The sequence below is a fragment of the Vicugna pacos genome, chromosome 5 (assembly GCF_048564905.1).
Source record: "Vicugna pacos chromosome 5, VicPac4, whole genome shotgun sequence".
Taxonomy (NCBI): Eukaryota; Metazoa; Chordata; class Mammalia; order Artiodactyla; family Camelidae; genus Vicugna; species Vicugna pacos.
In genome coordinates, this window is record NC_132991.1 from 36,417,555 (window position 1) to 36,437,804 (window position 20,250).

Below are 20,250 nucleotides of genomic sequence, written 5' to 3' on the forward strand. Positions count from 1 at the left end.
GATTATATTACAGAAGAAGAAGAAGGAGATGTATATTGAGTAGGCAACTAGTAGTAGACTCTGCCATAGAAAATTTTTTTAACTAGCTGAATTACAATTTCTGTTATACATACACATGCTTTTATGGGAACACACACACACACGATCTTTATCTTTTATCTCTATTTTATATAATTACATTTAAAATTGGATTCTTTATGTTTTTAAATAGAATTTTTGCTGTTCAGAGGTCACTTAATAAATTACGGATTTGGCTTTATTCAGGATGTGTCATTAAAAAGTAATGATTTCTCAAATTGCCGTGAATGTTGCTTCGAGGTCTTTGGAGATGGGTAGGACTATGTTTAAGTCACAGTTTCATTGCTTATTGGCTGTGTGGCTATGTGTGTCCCCATCATTCCTCTGCACACTCCTTTTTTGTATATTTCATTCTGCATTGTAAGTTGGGACTTAGAGGCAGGTAAAGTAAAGCGCAAATGTGAGCTTCTTGAAGAGCCGGAGCTGTCTTACTCTTTGTGAGCACTTAGTAGTTACTTACTGAGTATGTAAAATGATGAAAATTCTACTGTTGAGAACATGCATGGAGTGTACTGGAGTGTTATAAGCTATTCCAAAAGAGAAGTAAGAAAAAAAAATTATAGTAGAAGTATTGCTGGAATTAACATATAGGAGATAGTGCCTTATTTCTTCATGTAAAATGTAGATTAACTACTTAAGGATTCAGTAAATTAATATGTATGTTAATGTTTAATAATTGATGGTTATAGGAAATCCAGTTTTATTGTTCTCCATATTCATACCTTTAATACTTTCTCAGATAGTTTTCTAATTGTTTTATGTTTGTTTTTGCTTTCCTAAGTCTATTTTATAAAAGCCATTTTTTAAACTTACTCTCTATCCCCATACTTAACCCATAATGTGATTTTCAGTTATAAAGTCAATACATTGACTTTTTATAAAAATCAAGAAAGAAGTAAAATGCCTTATCTTACATTCATTAGCAGTCATGCAGAGATTGTTTAATTGTGGCAAAAATTACTGTATAGGTGATTTTAGAAAGCATGTGCTTAAATGGGAGCATGGCGTGTTACAGAGTGAACACAGTTAACATGTCAAAGGGAAAAAAAGAAGCCTGAGGAATGGAATAAATATGAAGAAGTACAAAGTGGAGTAAGAGACATGGTGTCTATAAAAGCAGAGGTTTAAAGATTAGAAAAGGGATATCGGAAAAGGTGTTCAGAAAGTTCAAGTAAACTGAGTTCATTTGAATTTACCTGGTGGAGATCCTTAAAAGAGTATTAATGAAGTGCCAAGGATCTAATCCATGTTTGTTAAAGGGTAGATAAAATGGTAGAATTTGAAAGACAGGTTTTCCATTTGAGAAATTTGACCATTACCAGAAAAAAGATAATGAGGTTAATAGGTTTGGTAAAGCCTCTTTAAGATAGGGGGCACATCTGAGGGGATTTTGATAACATAACAGACCAAATTCTGGGAATTTCTTAGAACTGTGCAGACCGTGCGTGATGGGATAGCCATATGGGGGTCTTTGTTGATAAACTGTTAAAACGTTTCTAGTGTGAATAGCCACAAACATTTTCAGTGCTTTTTTGTTGGTTGAGTAAACCGAAGAGCACGGATGCAAAAGCAAAATTTGATGCCAAATCACAGAAGTTGCCATAAACACAGAAGTTTCCCTAGTGAGGACACTGCCTGTGCCTGAATTTCATTTGTTTCTGCTGATACCATTTCTTAATTTTTCCTGGTGACTAGCCAGATTAGACCTATGAATGAAGACAAACTGGTCTTTCCCAGATGGTAAATGAGATAAAGGTAACTTTAGGTGGATGGAGAACATATTTAGGGATTTGATGATCTGGTCTGATCTGGTGTATCTCAGAATGTAAGAGATGTGCTTACTCTTTTGTCATGGGGGTTTGCAACCTTAGTATATGCCTAAATCTACAGCTGCTCCTCATTTTCCAGATGGCATCTATGGCTGGGAGTACTTTTTACCATCTGTACTTCTCAAAGAGTTTGTGAACTCTCTCTTTTAATTATTGGAAAAACTAATTGGTGAAGTGGTTAGATGATATAAAAGATTTTTTAAATTGAGTTAGAGCTTTTATCATTCTATTTAACCTTTTATGTAAGATCAGTGTTTTAAATGGTTTTTTATTTTCATTGCTGCATATCTGCCATCTTTGACATTTGAAATGCTAAAATACTCCATAATAACTATTTTGTACATGGATTGGTATTTTGAGCCAAATTCCAACACTCTTACCTCCTTCCAGTAAAGTACAGTTTGTTGGCATGTGCATAGAACAACTAACACTGAATGGATATAGAGTACAAACTTACGTGAATTGTTCCATTCATCTAATATGTTTTCAAGTCAGTAAGGTATAGGGTCATGATTTGTAAAAGTAATTTAGAAAAACTTTTTATGGGTTACCAATGTTTCCATATAGGTGAAACACTGAGATAGTGGGAGAAGCAATGTCCCAATTAGGAGATACTTGTTTAACTAGCTGAGAATAAGAGAAGTGACATCTGACTCTGAACATACTCTCTGTCTAGGGAATTCTAGATTTGGAGTGTTATTAACTTATTTTTCCTTCTCTCACTTTTTGAGTCATAAATGTATTTCCTAATGATGTGTTGTAAATAAATATCCTGTAATAAGCAGTAGATACAATACTTATTCTCCATCTTTTCTCTTTAGGCAGGATCTACTAGGGAAAATTCTCTAGATAGTTTGTCCATTTATAAAATTAGATACTTGCCATCTTTGCTCATTTTCAAGTTCTCTGTTTACAAAACTATTAAGAAGGTGTGAAATGCAGCCAAACTTCCCAGTTTATGGGAAATGTCTGATGATTGCATTTCCTACATGTTCATTGTTCACACATGAAGAAATTTGGCAGCTGGGAGATTATTAAGTTTAGAGTATCCAAATCTAACCCACACTGGGATTTTGGTTTCCTGCTTTCTGCCGCTATTATCTCACCCTCTTTTGTAACCATATTGTGGTAAGTGTTGTGGTATTATTTCTTAAGATTGGTGATCCTTACGTTTTCTTCATTTTCCATTTATCAAATGCTATGAATAAATCATAGACCAGGAATCCACCTGATGCAGAATCCTAGCTTCAGGCAATAGCATACCGAAAACCATTAGAAGGAGGTTCCTTAAACTCCGAGTTTTCAATAAAGAGGTTTTGTGGTGCCATTATTGGGAAAGAGAGCAATGGTGGTAGCTAATCTAAATGCCTTAATTATTTCAGAATTATTCTGCTAGAAAAGTAGTTTATATGTATGATTTTGGTTGATTTTATTTCATTTGGCTTTTAATTCAAGTAATTTTTTGATGTTGAAAATTTCCAATTACTCTATTTCTTCATGGTTATTAAAGATCATTCATATGAAGAAGTGAGTTTTTTCAAACACATGTATTACTTTTAGAGATTTTAAATACGTGAAGGTATTAAGGGAGAAAACTATATGATTTGGTAAGTGGTTCAGAAGTCAGCAGGTCCTTTGATCCTGAGTGTTACTGATAGTTAAATAGATCCTGGGTATGTATACGTTTGGTTGACAAGGAACAGGAGACAAAGATACAGGAAGTTGGGGGAGAACCATAGTGAAAGGAGGAAAAGAAAAAAAGACAGAGTAGGACTAGCTAGCACCACAGTGCCATAAGCTGCTGCCTTAGTTCTTCTGTCCTCTAGTTTAGCCATCCCCTAGAGAGTTCCGTAACAGTTCGCAAATGGTTAATACTTCCATTTGGTGGTCCAATTTGATATTTTCAATGTCTTTTACAAATTTCTTAAGTCTGTTTTCAAAATGATGGTGGTAATAGTTTTAATTACCCTGAGGCTGTTCTGAAGATCAGCAAAATTTTGCTTTTTTATTCAATAAATTATTTGAATAAAAGATTCTGAGAATGAAAATCATGGTCATCATTATCTTTGGTGATTACTCTGTGTGGCAAAAGTAAATTTAGAATTTGAAACTCTGTCCTTTGTGTTTCATTCACAGGCTGTAGAAGAAGAAGATAAGATGACACCTGAACAGCTGGCAATAAAGAATGTTGGCAAGCAGGTGAGGTATACTGCAATAGGTTATGCAGTTGCATAATAACATGCTCTTGTAGAGTGAAAACTATTTTGGAGCCTGTATGATATTTTTTTCCCTGTCTGTTCACTCTACATTTTTCTTCTGTCATGTAAATGTGATGCTAATTTTAAAGGTCACTGAATTATTTGATGTCACATTCTTTTTGCCATCTACAGAGAAGTAAATCACAAATATACCTGTGAGACACTATCTTTAGTGAAAATAAGGAAATTGGGAAACTAGTGTCCTGAGTTAATTTTTCAAGAAATATGTTTACTATTTTTGAAATAATGTTATCCATGATGATAATAGAATGGTAGGTTTATTTCATATGTAACAGTTTTTTAAATATGATTTTTCAATATGTAGGTAAAGGTCCTGAGAAAGCTTAGAGCCCTGTTAGTTTATATTGAGTGAAGGGAGGGTTTTAACTATTTGCTCTTTCACTTTTCCAAGATGAAATATATATTTTAGTTCCTATTTTCTGAGGGATGAGGGGAACACACCAACCAATTAAAAGAATCTACAGATTAATTAGAGTGTTTTTTAAAGAATGTTGATTACATTTTTTCATTTCATGGAACATGGTTATCATATTGCTGATGTTGGCAGAATCTTGATATTTCAGATGCAAGACACTAAGCTGTCTTTGCTTTCAGCCATCCTACCATATGCTCTGATCCCATCACATCTCACAAGCTATGGAGGTTTGGGCCAGGACCATACTTGGATGGGAAATCTCTAAGAATCACCCAGCTGCCACAAGAAGTAATGTAGATAACTGAGGGAGTGTGTTACCAATTCACTGCAAAGCCAGCTACTCCAGTAGAGCAGTAGGGGCAAAGGTCTGACTAAAATATCATAATTGGTAAGATCAAATCTCACTCTTTGCTGAGTATTATAATTTAAAAAACAACAGGAACCCTCCCAAACCAAAATGAAATACAGTTCATCTTATTCTCCTGTCCTATGCGATAGTCACCCTGCTTGTCTTTTCCCATTACTTATCTTAGTCTAATATGTAATATTAGATCAGCAGCTTGGGGCCTAGCACTTTATAGCATTCAGTAACAATTTTTTGAATAAATGACTCTGACGCTATAGTTTCTTGGTGTAGATTTTACTTAATAGTTAGCAGCAAATAAAAGAAGTAAATTAAAATAAAAGTGAAACTGAGAAGTATATAATTGGCAAAGTTTATTATCATCAGAATTATTTTTTAAAATGTAGGACTTTCACTAGTTTGACCTACTGCATGGCAAAAGCAAAACTGTCTATGATGGAATCAGACCAATATCTTTTCCTCCTGCCAGTCTTTCTTATAGTCTCTTTCACCTAAAATGCCCTAAGGCTTATTTCTGAGCTAAAGAAAATTTAATATTATTGGCTAATTATTTAAATTATTTGTAGCATGTTGTATCTCTGGGTTTTTTTGTTTTTGTTTTTGTTTTTTTTAAAGAAGTCATGCATATTGAAATTGTAGTTTAGGAAAAAGAATAGCCAAGAAAGAATTTCAGTGGTGAACATTTGTTTAAAGTTAAAAATTTTGGTATTTTAGCAATACATATAAGAAAATAATGCTTTAATTGAAAGGTTTTTATTGTGTGCAATATATATCCTTTATTTCAAAGCTTTTAATTTAGCCAAAATATTTCTATCAGTGCAGCCTTAAACTTAAATATATAATAAGCATTTAAATCTAGCTTTCTTTGTTATAATGCAATTTTAAGCCTTGTTTTTAACTCAGATATTTCAAATAGAGATTTGATCATTTTTAAGTTAAAGGATTGTACCTATATACTTTTCTATGATATATTTTTTCAAAATAGCTACGTGAAATATTTTTAACATTTTAGAATTGATCCAAATTGTATTAAATTTTTAAACTACTAGCAGTGACTTTTGGTCCAAGAATATTTCTTGAATCATTTAAAGCACTATTCCCGAAATATTAAAATTAGATAGGAATTAACTTAAAATTATAGAGGAAGTAATGAGAATTCACATTGAACTCTTACCTCTTGGTATGTCTTTGAGTATAGTACCCCCTTAGACATTCAATATATGTGAATGGCAGAAAATATACACACATAATCAGGCTTATACACACATATAAAATGCTTATGCTTTTTTTAAAAATCAAATGATTTTTAACTATATAGAATACTTTGTTACTCTATAATTTCTGCTGTGGAGTTACAACATTGTGTGCACCAGTCTTTCATTGTGTAATCTATTATTTTATCAGCTACTTAACATTTTGGCAGATTTAGAAATCCTGAAAATGTAACAATATATTAGGAAAGTTAAATTGTAAAATAGATATAAATTTAGGTTTGGCCTTTTTTTAAAATCAGTTTCATCAGCTACTGAAAAAAATCTAAATAATTCTCCTACCGGTAATATGGTTCTTTTTTCTTTTTCTTTCTTTATTCTTTCTTTTTTTTTAGGACCCCAAACGTCATTTGGAGGAACATGTGGATGTACTTATGACTTCAAATATTGTCCAGTGTTTAGCAGCTATGTTGGATACTGTTGTATTTAAATAAAGCAATGCAAAAAGCTATTAGTGATACTTTCAGTATATATTCCTCTATTGTTCATAATTCTCAAAATCAAGGGACCTCTGAAGGTGTATTTGGTTAAATGTAAGACATCTGGCATCATTTGCAGCACGTAACACCTTCAGTCTCCGTTGTGCAATTACTTCTGTTTCTTTAGTCAGGGTCCTTGCAGATTCCAAAGTTGTATAAGAATACATCAAAGTGGACAAATTTTGTTAAGATCCCCTTTAATATTTGAAGAAATCAGTAACAAATATATTTTGATTGTTGCTTACAAAATAAAATAAATTTACAGTCTATGTCTCCTGAGGTCTTTTTGGCACTGGGTGGAATTGACAGAATAACATTTGACAGTGCTCTAGAAATCTCACACAAGGATATGTTTCCCTTTGTAGTTTAAACTACCACAAAAAACATCAGTGTGATAACAAAACTTCACAAATGTAAAATGACTGCCATTAATGAGTGGCTACCTCATTAGTGAGTAATACAGAAAAAATGTTGACATATTTTATTAAAACTATTTGTCACAATTTAATATTGTAAGCTCAGTATCTTGTTAACATATTATACTTTCAGTATTTCAGAGGAGTATATTTAAGAAGAAAAAGGAGGGAATTTAAATTTAGACTTTCATCATTTTTTTAAAGGGTACATTCCCCCAACAGTGCTGAGATTGTCTGGGAATTGCCTCCTGCAAACTTCACTAAACTTTTAGCTAAGACAGCCCATACAAGCTTTATAATGTCTTCAAAGCAAAACAAGAAAAGTAGCCATAATGTGACTTTAATATGAGAACATAAGTAATAATTTTGTCATTGTTTTCTCTCATATTTTTTAAATTAACTTAGAAGTATCCAGGTTTCTGATAAAGACAAAAATTTGACTAACAGCAGTTTTCATAGATGATCTCCTCCTTCAACCTGTTTCTAACCTGATGTACATAAGTAACTGCCCTCGTTAATATTCGCTCGTGGTACGGCACCATACTGGGTACAACAAGGAACGTGCTAAATGTATGGAGACAAACGAAGATTTAATTCTTGTCTCTACCTTATGTGAAAATATGGTAAGAATGTCTCTACAGCTTCATTAAAGGAGGAATTTACTTGGGGGCTTAGCCTCTGCTCGAGGTGGTATGAATAATGTGGTAAACCAAATTACTATCCTGTTTGAACAATTCTAGGCTCTTCTTGGTTGCCTAATGGAAAGTTACTAGAAACTAAAAGTGGAAATGGCTTAAATTCCCACTGTGTTTCACAGTCTTTTCTTTTCTTTTTTTTTTTTTTTTTGGTGGAATAAGAGGTATTCTGAGCATTCTTACTTGCCCTGTGGTTTCTTCTTATAAATATACATATAGTGATGGTATATTTTATGTAGGACATTTAATATGTATTAATTTAATTTTTAGGATACAGCAGCTAACCACTTAAAATATAAGCATTGAAGTTAGTAGTAATTTTCCTTTTGCCTGATTTAAACTTGTGTAAAAGCTGGGTTTTTTTTAATACATGATTTTTCCCTTTACATAAATAAGGTTCTATGACTTCATTCACGGATACTGTTCATTAGAGCTAGTCAAGATTTTTTTGTACAATATGCCCACCGAAGGCCTCAGTAATCCAAGGACTATTTTCAGCATTTGAAACTATTTTTTCTTTTTTTCTCCTTCACGTTAGTCTCCTGAAAAATATCTCCTGAGTGAATCCAGTGACCATGAAGGCTTACACCATGCCTGCCTTTTGCTCCTCTTTGATCACCTCATCTTCCTGCACTTCCCAGAGTCACATACCACATTCTTCCACTTGCCACTTGGTTCATTTTGGAGACATTCCCAATTTCAAAACCTTACCAAAATCCCTCCTAGCAAAAACCTACATTTTTGTAGATTTGGAGTCGAGTCAAAATTAGGAAGCCCCAAGAAGAGACTCAATGAACACACTTGTCTTGGAATGTACAGCTATTTTAGCAGCAGCCTGGTGGCCCAGGCCCGGTTAAGCTTTGAAACATTTAATCACAAGCTCAAAAGCCATTTCAGGTTTCTGTGTGTGTGTGTGTGTGTGTGTGTGTGTGTGTGTGTGTGTGTGTGTGCCCGCGCATGGGCGTGTGCTTATTTAAGCATCTTTACCCATCTATGCAACGCTAAAGCTGCACTAGAACAAAAACTCTTGCTTGCCTCTAATAAAGAGATGACCTGGTGTCCTCTTAGACTAGTATGGGGGCATTGAAATCTCCCGCCTTACTGTAGTGTGATCTGCCTGGACCAAGAGCACCAGGGTCTTCTGGGAGCTCATTATGTATATAGACCTACTGCATCAGAATCAAGAATACTTGTGTGGTTCATAGGCACTTTAAAGTTTGAGAAGCCCTGCTCTACATAAGTATGGTTCAAGAAAAAATGTGCAGATCCTGTGATCCTGACAAAAACCTTAGTTTCCCTTCCTGAGCATATATGAATTAAAGGTGTAGCCTATATATGAGGAATCACTGAATTCAGTACTGATGATCTTAGTGAGTGCACATTTATCTCCTAATCCAATTCCTTAAAAACTCTGAGAAAGATGCACTCTATTCATTTTTCTATAGTTTAATATGTCATTTTAGCATTCTTCATTAAAAAAAAAAGCCAGTTCAGGTTACCAGGAATGGCAAAACTTGATAAAGAGGCCAGGTAGCGTGTCTCCTTTTTGCTACACACTTAAGACTCTGTGTCCCACTGATGTCAGAGTGAGGGGATAACCCTGGAAGCTGTGGAGAGAAAAGCATTCAGGGATAAAGAAGTTAATGATCAAAGAAAGGGGAAAGCAAGAGTAGCCAAAGTACAGCAAAAGGCTCTTGGGAGAAATGGCGGTGGAAGATAAAGGGCAAAAAAGCCAAGTATCAAATAGTGTCACAGCTACTGTCCCCTCCCCCACACCCCCAAAGCCTCAGCAGCTAAGACCCTGCTTGTTTGTGAAGCTTCCTGGCCAGGAGCTGAAATTTGCTTTCGAAAGAAAAGGAAAATGGGGCTCTGGCTGTATTTTTCTCCCAGAAAACAATCTCGGCTTGAGTCTGGGACATCTGGCCATCAACCCTTCCAGCCCTGGACCGCCCGCGCCGGGCCTTGCTCGCGGTGCCCTGCTGGAGCCCACAGCTGGTGCCCTCTGCAGCCAAGGCGCCCTGCCCACCTCGGGGGGCAGTCTCTCCCTCGACCACTCGGCCACCGAGGAGCGCTCTCAAAATGCGGTCGCCTAGGCGTAGGTCGAGTCTGGTCAACTCCTCTCTGTACAGCCCAGGACCCACCCAATGTTCCCAGCGCCGCTCTCCCTCAGGGAGCGGCCGGGGCCGGTGGAAGGCAGACGCGCTCTCTCGGAGGAAGGCACGAGTTCCCCCGGGCAGAGGCATCCAGGCCGAGCCTCCGGCACGGAGAGAGTGTCCTGGGGTCTGCGCCAGACGCAGCTCGCCCCGCGCTCGGCCAGTCTCCGGGCGGCTGCTACGTCTCGGGATCGCCAGGGTACTGGGGAGACTACTCTCAGGCTGCTTGGGGACCTCAGACAATGGAAGCTGAGCGGGGCGGCTGGTCTAGGGGTTGGGCGCGAGGGTGGCCTCTCCCGTCGCCGGCTCCCTGCAGTGTCCCGCGTAGAGCGGCCAGCCAGCTCCCGGGGCCGAGCTGAGCTCCGGAGCTGCGCTCCTCCTCCTGGTTCCCGCGCGCTCGGCGTCCCGGGGAAAGCCACTGGAGGGCGGGTTGGCGGGTGCTGGCCACTGGAAGCAGCTTCGGGCGGTAAAGCCTCTGCTGCTCTTGGCCCTCTGGTTCAGGCGGAGGGTTGGGCTTCTCTGTACAGTCAGTACCAGTAGATTTCTTTCTGCACCTCGGGGTCGCTCTGTGCCTCGTGCTATTTATTTGTGCCAACATCCTTTTAAATTCTTTTCTCTATTTCTCTTTAGCTTCTTTCTCGTTTTAAAATTACTGGCATAAATTCTTTTTCTCCCCTCCAGATTACATAAACATTACACACACACACACACACACACACACACACACACACACACACACACACGACTCTTCTATAACGATCACTGCATTGACACCACTTCCACTCTGTCTCCCCAGATCAGCGCTTCTAGCGAATCCATTTGCTCGAGGATTCGGCCCTCTTTTTCTGGCCAGGCTTTTGAACCTGTCGCCAACGCTGTACCTCAGAGAGAAGGAAGTGCAGTGGGACGCGAGGGATGCATGGCGCCTGCCCCCAGTTACATGCTCTTCAGATAATCTGCAACCAAGCTCGATGATAAAATATTTAGTAAAGGCCTCGTAAACATCACTGCAAATACATTAAGGCACTTCAGCCCGACAGCTTATGATTATTTCAAAACTTAAAAAGGAGATCATTCATTGTCACTGTTTCTGTGCTCAACCAAGAAACCGAACCTTCCCGAGGTGGGTGGATGGGTGGGTGAGTTGCTGCTTTTCGCCTCCACTACTCCCCCTTCCCGCTCACTTTCATGGCTGTGACTCTCAGCAGCAGTGATTTATTTATTTATGTATGTAGTTAAAAAGGTGTGCATTCGTGGGGGTGTTCGTGGAGTACACGCAGGACCTGCTCACAAAGGACTGGCTCAGGTGTCTTGTGCTTCTGTATTAACTGGAAAAGACAGACTCTGGAACTTTTACAGGGCGAGAAGAGGCCACCGGCTCGCGCTTTGTATACTTTGCACTTGAAATCGTTACATTCAACTGAATATTTGGCTCATTCAGATCCGAAAAGTCTCCTAGCATCGTTGAATTCCCTCCTCCGCCCCTCAGCTCCAAAGGAGGGAGGTGGGGGGGGGGGGAAGGTAGGAAAATGTTTAGTAAATTGCACATCTTTGAATCTTCCTAAAGCAGTGGTCACAAAGCTTAAAGGTGACACAACAGTGCTCACGTAAAACCAACACACATTCCCCACCCCACCCCCCAAGCCAACAATAAAATCATCCCCTTCAATTTGCCATGATCGTCGCGACCAGGAGCCAGGTGATTATCCTAATTAATGTCTATCTAATTAAATTACTGTCAGCAGTTAACCAATGGCAGGAGCCGTTTCATCGGCTGCACAAGCAGCAAGATCAAAAGTGAGCCTTTTCTGATTGCTGCATAGTGTCAATTGGCCAATCTCTTCTCCCAGGGAAAAAAAAAAAGTAAATCAAACCTTTGAGAAGCATTTGCTGGTTGAAGTGCTTTCTGTCTAGTGAGGGGGTCTGTGGATTTCTAGTTTATGATAAATAGGACTTTAAAAATCAGGGACAGGAGGGCGAGTGTTCAGGTTCTGGAGCTATGCAGCTGGAGCACTGCCTTTCTCCTTCTATCATGCTCTCCAAGAAATTTCTCAATGTGAGCAGCAGCTACCCACATTCAGGCGGATCTGAGCTTGTCTTGCACGATCATCCCATTATCTCGACCACTGACAACCTGGAGAGAAGTTCACCTTTGAAAAAAATTACCAGGGGGATGACGAATCAGTCAGATACAGACAATTTTCCTGACTCCAAGGACTCACCAGGGGACGTCCAGAGAAGTAAACTCTCTCCTGTCTTGGACGGGGTCTCTGAGCTTCGTCACAGTTTCGATGGCTCTGCTGCAGATCGCTACCTCCTCTCTCAGTCCAGCCAGCCACAGTCTGCGGCCACTGCTCCCAGTGCCATGTTCCCGTACCCCGGCCAGCACGGACCGGCGCACCCCGCCTTCTCCATCGGCAGCCCCAGCCGCTACATGGCCCACCACCCGGTCATCACCAACGGAGCCTACAACAGCCTCCTGTCCAACTCCTCACCGCAGGGCTACCCAACCGCCGGCTACCCCTACCCACAGCAGTACGGCCACTCCTACCAAGGAGCCCCGTTCTACCAGTTCTCTTCCACACAGCCTGGGCTGGTGCCCGGCAAAGCGCAGGTGTACTTGTGCAACAGGCCCCTTTGGCTGAAATTTCACCGGCACCAAACGGAGATGATCATCACCAAACAGGGAAGGTAATGCTACATTCTTGGCTGCCTCTGCTCCAGGCGCGACCCGGGGGCAAGTGCACCCAGGTTGTGACCGCCGCGGCAGCGACGATTTGGGGTCGGGAGCGGAGCGGAAGGCGCTCCAGTGAGTCCTAGAGTTGGCTGGTGTTGGGAAAACGGAAGGTGGAAGGTATAACTACCGTGGTGATGTTGGGGAGGGGGTGCCGCTCTGAAAGGTGGTCGGGGAGCCAGTCAGTGGTCGGAGAACGGAGAGAGAGAGGGAGCGCCCTGGTCGGCGGGCGGGAGATGGGAGGGACGCATCAAAGCCCGATGCACCGACAGGTGGAGGTTCGGGTCGCCAACCTCGCTTTCCACCTGGGCAGTAATACCTGCCGACTCCCCACTTCAGCTCACCTGCGGATCTCCCCGACTTCAGCCCCACTTCTTTTCCTCCCCCACCACCTCTTTTCCAACCCAGCAAACATTCGTCCATCGACGCTGAGAGAACAAGTTTTGCTTTGCTATCTGGCGCCGCGCTTCTTGCATTTAATCTTTAACATTTATGTTTTTCCCCCTTGTTTTCTCTCCCCCTCCCTTAATTTAAATAGGCGCATGTTTCCTTTTTTAAGTTTTAACATTTCTGGTCTCGATCCCACGGCTCATTACAATATTTTTGTGGATGTGATTTTGGCGGATCCCAATCACTGGAGGTTTCAAGGAGGCAAATGGGTTCCTTGCGGCAAAGCGGACACCAATGTGCAAGGCAAGTCCTTCCAATTAACACGTTTTCCTGACACTTATTTAGGTGAGAATGATTAATTAAAGCCTTTGTGGACTGGCTCGAGCGACTTATAAAATGATCGGCCAATGACTTCTAAAAGGAAATGAGGGGGAAAGGGGGACAGACTGAGCTTCGAGAAGGGGGAGGATTATGCAAAAGCTATTTTAATCACCCCCAGTTAATAGGAAGAAAGTGCAGTCTAAAAAAGCCCCAGCTAATGGGCCTCACCGTGGAATAAGGGGTGTGTGTGTATGTGTGTATGTGTGTCCAGCGTGGTGAGGAGTTGGGACTGGACAGTGCCCGGGGCATATGTAAACAACTTATTTCTTTCTCTAGGAAATCGGGTTTATATGCATCCGGATTCCCCCAACACGGGGGCTCACTGGATGCGTCAAGAAATATCTTTCGGAAAATTAAAACTTACAAACAACAAGGGAGCTTCAAACAACAATGGGCAGGTCAGTGGCTCAAGCGCTCATTTCTCTGTCTCTCTCTCTGTCTCTCAAACATACGCATATACACACACTCACTCATAACACTCTTCCCTAAGATGCAGTTCCTCACTTTAAATCAGCATGAGAAACTGAGCACACGTTTGTTTGCTTCTTTAAAAAGACTTCTAAAAAATTCTATTTCCATCCTCCAAAATTATATTAAATAATCTATAAAGTTGTTCTCGCGCTCCCGCCCCCAACCACCGCCCAATCCCCAAGTTCCAGACCTTCTCAAGTACAAATACTTGGTTGATTTCGAGAAGGAAAAGCAGAGGATCTGCAGGTTGTGAAAAATCTTTGTTTCTCCTTAGAGGAGGACGGGGAGAAGGGCCCTGAGGATTGGGCGGTCTGGTTCGATTTTCATCCGGTGCTCGGGCGATCCATGCTCCCGAGGAGCGAGGGCTGGTCGGCCTCAGCCAGCCAGTCACCAGCCGGGCGAGTTCCGCGGTCAGTTAGCCGGAGCAGCGGGCTCCAGGCAGCCTCCGCGCGGTCCGCGACGCACAGCCTCGCGCTCGCCGATCGCGTTAACGCGCCGCCCCGTGCTCCCCTTTCTCTCCGCCGGACAGATGGTGGTTTTACAGTCCTTGCACAAGTACCAGCCCCGCCTGCATGTGGTGGAAGTGAACGAGGATGGCACGGAGGACACCAGCCAGCCCGGCCGCGTGCAGACATTCACTTTCCCCGAGACTCAGTTCATCGCCGTCACCGCCTATCAAAACACCGATGTAAGGAGGCCTGGGGGCTGGGCTCGCGGCCCGCGGCACCCGCTTCCCCGGGCACGCGCTGGTACCCCTCGGCCATCCCTGGCTCGGGCACTAACATCAGCAACAGCTGGCTCTGCTGCACCTTTTGGGCAAAGGGCTGTAAGGGGCCTGCTGGGCACCTTCCCTGAATACCTAGCCGTTGGGAAAATGCTCCCTATTCGTCTCCTTTGCGGGTCATTCGGGCCACCTTGGAGATGACCAGGATTTCTAGGGCCTCTTCTCTTGGGAATTTTAATTTAGTTCTCAAACTAGAACAGATTTAAATCTTCCTCTTTTTTTTTTTTTTAAGTCCTTCTTCCCTTTAGAAAACAAGCAGATTTTCCCCCAGCATTTTATTCTTGGCAAGATTTGGCGTTATCTTTAAATTTTTTTTTTAAGTCTCAGAACTGATGGCTGAAATAAACAAACATCACTTTTTGGATGATCAAAAGAAACACACATTCATATATGTAAAAACAACAAAAAATCAAATTACTGGGGGATATGGAATGAGTTTTCTACTCCTCGATCACTTCAGCATTTTCAAGTTTGCAAAAACTTACTTTACTACTGTTGATTTGACTACTGGAAGTGTTTTTTTTTTTTAAAGTGAAAATATCAGAAATGAAAAATATGCATTTATTTTAAATTAAAACTGATTTTAAGATGCAACTTGTGGGTTCTCCAAGTTGTGTATCAGAATCAAACAACTTCAAAAAAAGTGATGAAATATTTAAAATGGGCAACATTTGGTGACGAATTTAAGTGCCCCTTAAAGATTTTTGTCTGAGTAAGTGCACTGTGTAACAAGCATTTCAAAAATGTGCATTTGAACCAATTTAGAACACATGGGAGAGCTAATTGAAAGCAGTCCTTTAGTTTTAGGCAGCATTAATTTAAACATGTTCCTCATAACTTATATCATACTTTCTCTTTTTCTCCTTTACATCCATTCCCTCAAAATTTTCAGCTAATGAAACCTTCTAGTTAATGAAATTGTAGGCCTTAAGCCTCTGTAAAAAGTGGCAGATGACATATTTTCAAACACCCAGTCCTCTGTATGAAAGTAAAATCATATTAATCTTTTTTTTCTCTTTTCCAGATTACACAACTGAAAATAGATCACAACCCCTTTGCAAAAGGATTTCGGGATAATTATGATACGTAAGTAGTTTTGCACCTTTCTTCTCAAATTTGTGGATTTGGGCTTTAGGTCAAAGGTGGATTGTTTTGTATGTTTTTGGAAGCTAGGAAGTGTGAAGACGGGGTTGTTTTTGAGGTTTTCCCTATCCTTTTTGTCAGCTCCCCTTCTCTCTGGTGACCTTCTGGCTTTGTACTTCTGTGGTTTTGGTCAAAGGTTTCCTCCACCTATTTTTAGCTTTCTTATGAATTACAAAGTTGTTGGCGGGCCTCTGGGGCTGGCTGGCTGGCTGGCTGGCGAAGCTGCCCTGGTTCCCCGGGTGCGGGAGTTGTGTGTGGCGCTGCAGATGCTCAGCTCAGATTGTCTGTGTCTGAAACCGCCCGATTCTGCCTGAAAGTGCATGTGGCTCTGGCAGTTGTTACAGTCTCCTTGGCATATGTGACTTTTATTTACCCATTTCCAAGTTTTGTGTAATAGCTTTTCCTGTGCAAGTTTACTATGGACTGAATAAAAAATGTGCACCCACTACAGGCAAGTTCATGGGCATAGCCGATGTCGCAGTCATTTCAGGCTTTGAGAAGGACCCAGGTGCTACTGCTGTGTATTATTTACGCTTCAAAAGAAAAATATTCCTCTTATCTTTTGTATCTAGGTGTGTTTTAATTAAATGTGTTGGTTCTCTTTTCTCCAGGCCTCCCTTACCTGTCTCCAATTCTTTTCTACCAAAAATGCTGTCCTCTGGGGGCAACACTAGGTGTAAACTAAATGCTTTCTGAGTTTGTTCTAGCATTCTTGCTCAGAGTACAAGTACAGTGGTAGAAGTTCATACAGAGTTATATAGCAAAACCTAAATCTGGATGGTGGAGATCCCTTTACTTTTTTTCTGATCATAAAAGGGAATGGTAGATAAACTTTGATTTCATGGCTTGTACTAAGTGCTTGGGACAGAGCTACGAAGTTGAAGTTGTCTTTGACTACAAGTAGATTAAACTTGTGGGAAAAGGTACTAGTGGACACCTCCAGGTAGATACCAGCCTTCCCTCCTTATATTTTTATAGCAAATTGAAAAGAGAGTCATTGATGATACTACTTAGAACTGTCATGTGCATCCCTCAAAAATAGGTTAAAGGAAGAAAGCCTTATCAGTATGATTCCCCAGAAAAAAACACTTGGTTATTCTAGTCTTTCCTCACAATCAAAAACGGTGGGCTCGGCACAGTGGAAAGTGTGTGGCCCAGGAGACCAGAGATATTGGTCTCTGTACTAGAGGGTCTTGTAGATTTTGAGCTTTTAATTCTGTTGTGAACATCTGTTACAAAGCATTTTATTTTGCACAAATCAATTTGGTAATCCCAAGTGGATTGGGACCTGGATGGGCATATAAACTGTATCCTTTGCCGACTGTTTTTTTTTTCTTTTTAAAATATTGTGGTGGTAAACAGAGAAGATATTTGCACCTTGCTGGTTATGTTCCCTTCCTGCCTCCCTCTACTTTTTCTTATCTGGGACTGAAATTAAACTTCAGGAGGGAAATTTTGTGCAGTAAGCAAACTGGACCTGAGCAGTCACAGCATAACCCTCACCTACTCTTCTTCTGGCTGATTTCTGTTGGAAAAGCCACTTCCATGTGATTCTTAAATCGCTATATATGTATCATAAAAGTCTTCTGTACCAATACAAATGGATACCTTGGAGTTCTAGGGGTTAAAGAAGAGTAGAATGGTTTATGACACTCTCTCCCTTTCCATTGTTATATTGGTTATTTGGACATGGCTCAATTTTGATGAAGCAAGGAAAGCAATAAAAAGTTCAGGGAACCAAGGGGTTTGCTTGGCCACTCACCAGAGAATCTCCTCCCCAAAGAATAGAGGTCTGAAAAGACTAAGGCTCTCTTTCAAAACAGTCTGTTGATTAAAGATTAAAACATTTATGTGTGAGCTAAATTAAAAGGAGGCATGTGTGTATGTGTATGAGAAAACACTTTTACCAATCTTGAACCAATCTCTGGTTCCTTCTCAATTCTAATGGGATTTTCTAGGCCCAAGGCCTAGAATTAATCTTTATTTTATTGAAGGGAATTCCCAGTAACACAATTACTGTCTGTGATTGGGCAAGTTATTTAACGTCCCTTTGCCTCAGTTTCTTCATCTGTAAAGTGGGATAATAATGGTACCTAACTTGGAAAATTGTTGTGATGGTTAAATAAATTACTATTTAATTCAGTAATTTTTCTTGTCCTAGACAAGAGTGCCTGGTACACAATCGAGCTGTATAAGGATTAGCTATTATTAGTGGGAGATTGGAGGTTGATAACTGTGAGAGTTTGCTCCCCAAGTTGGTTTTGTTTTGTTTTTAACCAGTAACAGATCGAAAGCTGGGGAGAGAAGGTCAGAGTAAAGAACACTTTTTCTTTATAAAATAATTTTATTGATTGATAACTTTGTTTCCAAGTAGTAATTCTTGTTTGTATTTGTGGCTGTGGGGTTAAAAGATCACACAAGGGAAAACAGTAGTCAGTAAGTACTATGGAGACTTCCAGCAATAATCCTCTGGTTGCAGAAGACTGGTGAAGGCCAGTCTGATCTTTACTATCTGGATAGCCTTCGTGTGTGTCAAATGTTAGAAAGCGGTGTTAAAGGGTGGAGTGGGCAACTTGTTTGGAAACTCACCGCAGAAGAGAGGCCCACTGGGCAAATAGCACCTTAGCCCCTAGGTAGATCTGCTTCTGTGTGTATACATACATTGGAGAAGTGGGGTGAGAATTCCCTGCTGTGCTCCTCTCTCGGCTCTCTGTACACTTGGCAAGAGAAGCCTTCCTCTGGGTCTGTATCATTTTTAGGTCCTTGAATAGACAAACTGGTTCCTTGATAATTTCGTGATTTATTCTGGGGAGGATGCCGGTCCGTGACCTTTTGTCTGTCTCTAACCTAGACGGCAAGTTACACGTGGAGAGTGTAGGGGTGGGCGAAAATGGGTGGCCTTCTTTTTTGACCCCCTCAAGGGACCTCTGCGCCACCCTTCGGTTTTCTCTCTCTCCCTCCCTCTCAGGATCTACACTGGCTGCGACATGGACCGCCTGACCCCCTCGCCCAACGACTCCCCGCGCTCGCAGATCGTGCCCGGGGCCCGCTACGCCATGGCCGGCTCTTTCCTGCAGGACCAGTTCGTGAGCAACTACGCCAAGGCCCGCTTCCACCCGGGCGCGGGCGCGGGCCCCGGGCCGGGCACGGACCGCAGCGTGCCGCACACCAACGGGCTGCTGTCGCCGCAGCAGGCCGAGGACCCGGGCGCGCCGTCGCCGCAGCGCTGGTTTGTGACGCCGGCCAACAACCGGCTGGACTTCGCCGCCTCGGCCTACGACACCGCCACGGACTTCGCGGGCAACGCGGCCACGCTGCTCTCCTACGCGGCGGCGGGCGTGAAGGCGCTGCCCCTGCAGGCGGCCGGCTGTACGGGCCGCCCGCTCGGCTACTACGCCGACCCGTCGGGCTGGGGCGCGCGCAGCCCCCCGCAGTACTGCGGCGCCAAGTCGGGCTCGGTGCTGCCCTGCTGGCCCAACAGCGCCGCGGCCGCCGCGCGCATGGCCGGCGCCAACCCCTACCTGGGCGAGGAGGCCGAGGGCCTGGCCGCCGAGCGCTCGCCGCTGCCGCCCGGCGCCGCCGAGGACGCCAAGCCCAAGGACCTGTCCGACTCCAGCTGGATCGAGACGCCCTCCTCCATCAAGTCCATCGACTCGAGCGACTCGGGGATTTACGAGCAGGCCAAACGGAGGCGGATCTCGCCCGCCGACACGCCCGTGTCCGAGAGCTCGTCTCCGCTCAAGAGCGAGGTGCTGGCCCAGCGGGACTGCGAGAAGAACTGCGCCAAGGACATAGGCGGCTACTACGGCTTCTACTCGCACAGCTAGGCCGCCCCGGCCCGCCCCGGCCCCGCTCCCCGCTCCCCGCTCCCCGCTCCCCGCCGCGGAACGGCCCCCACCCCGGCCAGCCCCTTGCGCCTCTCCCCCTGCTCCTCCTCCCCACATCCCACCTCGCGCACACCCTCGGTTTATTTGACCTTCGAACACCGTCTGCAGTGAATAAGTCCAGGTCTCCGACTGTGATGTTAACTTTTTTTGCACAGCAGTTTCTGCAGTTAGCGCACCGATCTTCAACTTGGCTGTAAACCTTTTGGTTTTCCTACTTTTCTTCTGTGAAGTTATCCTTCTAGCAGTCCTCCCCCACCCCCTCGTCTTTTTCTCACCCTCTCCTTCTCTTTCTCGTAATGAAACTCTTCACCTTTAGGAGACCTGGGCAGTCCTGTAGGCAGCAGCGATTCCGACCCGCCAAGTCTCGGCCTCCCCATTAACCATAGGACGTTGACTCTAGAACCTGGACCCACCCAGCGCGTCCTTTCTTATCCCCGAGTGGATGGATGGATGGATGGTAGGGATGTTAATAATTTTAGTG

The 20,250-nt window shown here is 42.5% G+C and overlaps 2 protein-coding genes across 2 annotated transcripts in view; both read left to right on the plus strand.

The window, feature by feature from the left end:
- The window catches only part of PSMD14 (proteasome 26S subunit, non-ATPase 14), an 85,900-nt gene extending 78,916 nt beyond the window's left edge, over window positions 1-6,984 (plus strand). The window contains exons 11-12 of the mRNA XM_006196215.4: window positions 4,044-4,106; window positions 6,572-6,984. Of these exons, the coding sequence (XP_006196277.1) occupies window positions 4,044-4,106; window positions 6,572-6,670 (162 nt within the window). The 3' untranslated portion in view covers window positions 6,671-6,984. The remainder of the gene's footprint in view (window positions 1-4,043; window positions 4,107-6,571) is intronic.
- A 4,902-nt stretch (window positions 6,985-11,886) lies between these two features.
- TBR1 (T-box brain transcription factor 1) lies at window positions 11,887-19,748 on the plus strand. The gene is made up of 6 exons (XM_031677769.2): window positions 11,887-12,670; window positions 13,252-13,406; window positions 13,761-13,882; window positions 14,485-14,643; window positions 15,764-15,825; window positions 18,851-19,748. Exons 1-6 carry the CDS (start codon window positions 11,979-11,981, stop codon window positions 19,707-19,709), a joined length of 2,049 nt encoding a protein of 682 aa, XP_031533629.2. The 5' UTR covers window positions 11,887-11,978; the 3' UTR covers window positions 19,710-19,748.
- The last annotated feature ends 502 nt before the right edge of the window (window positions 19,749-20,250 follow it).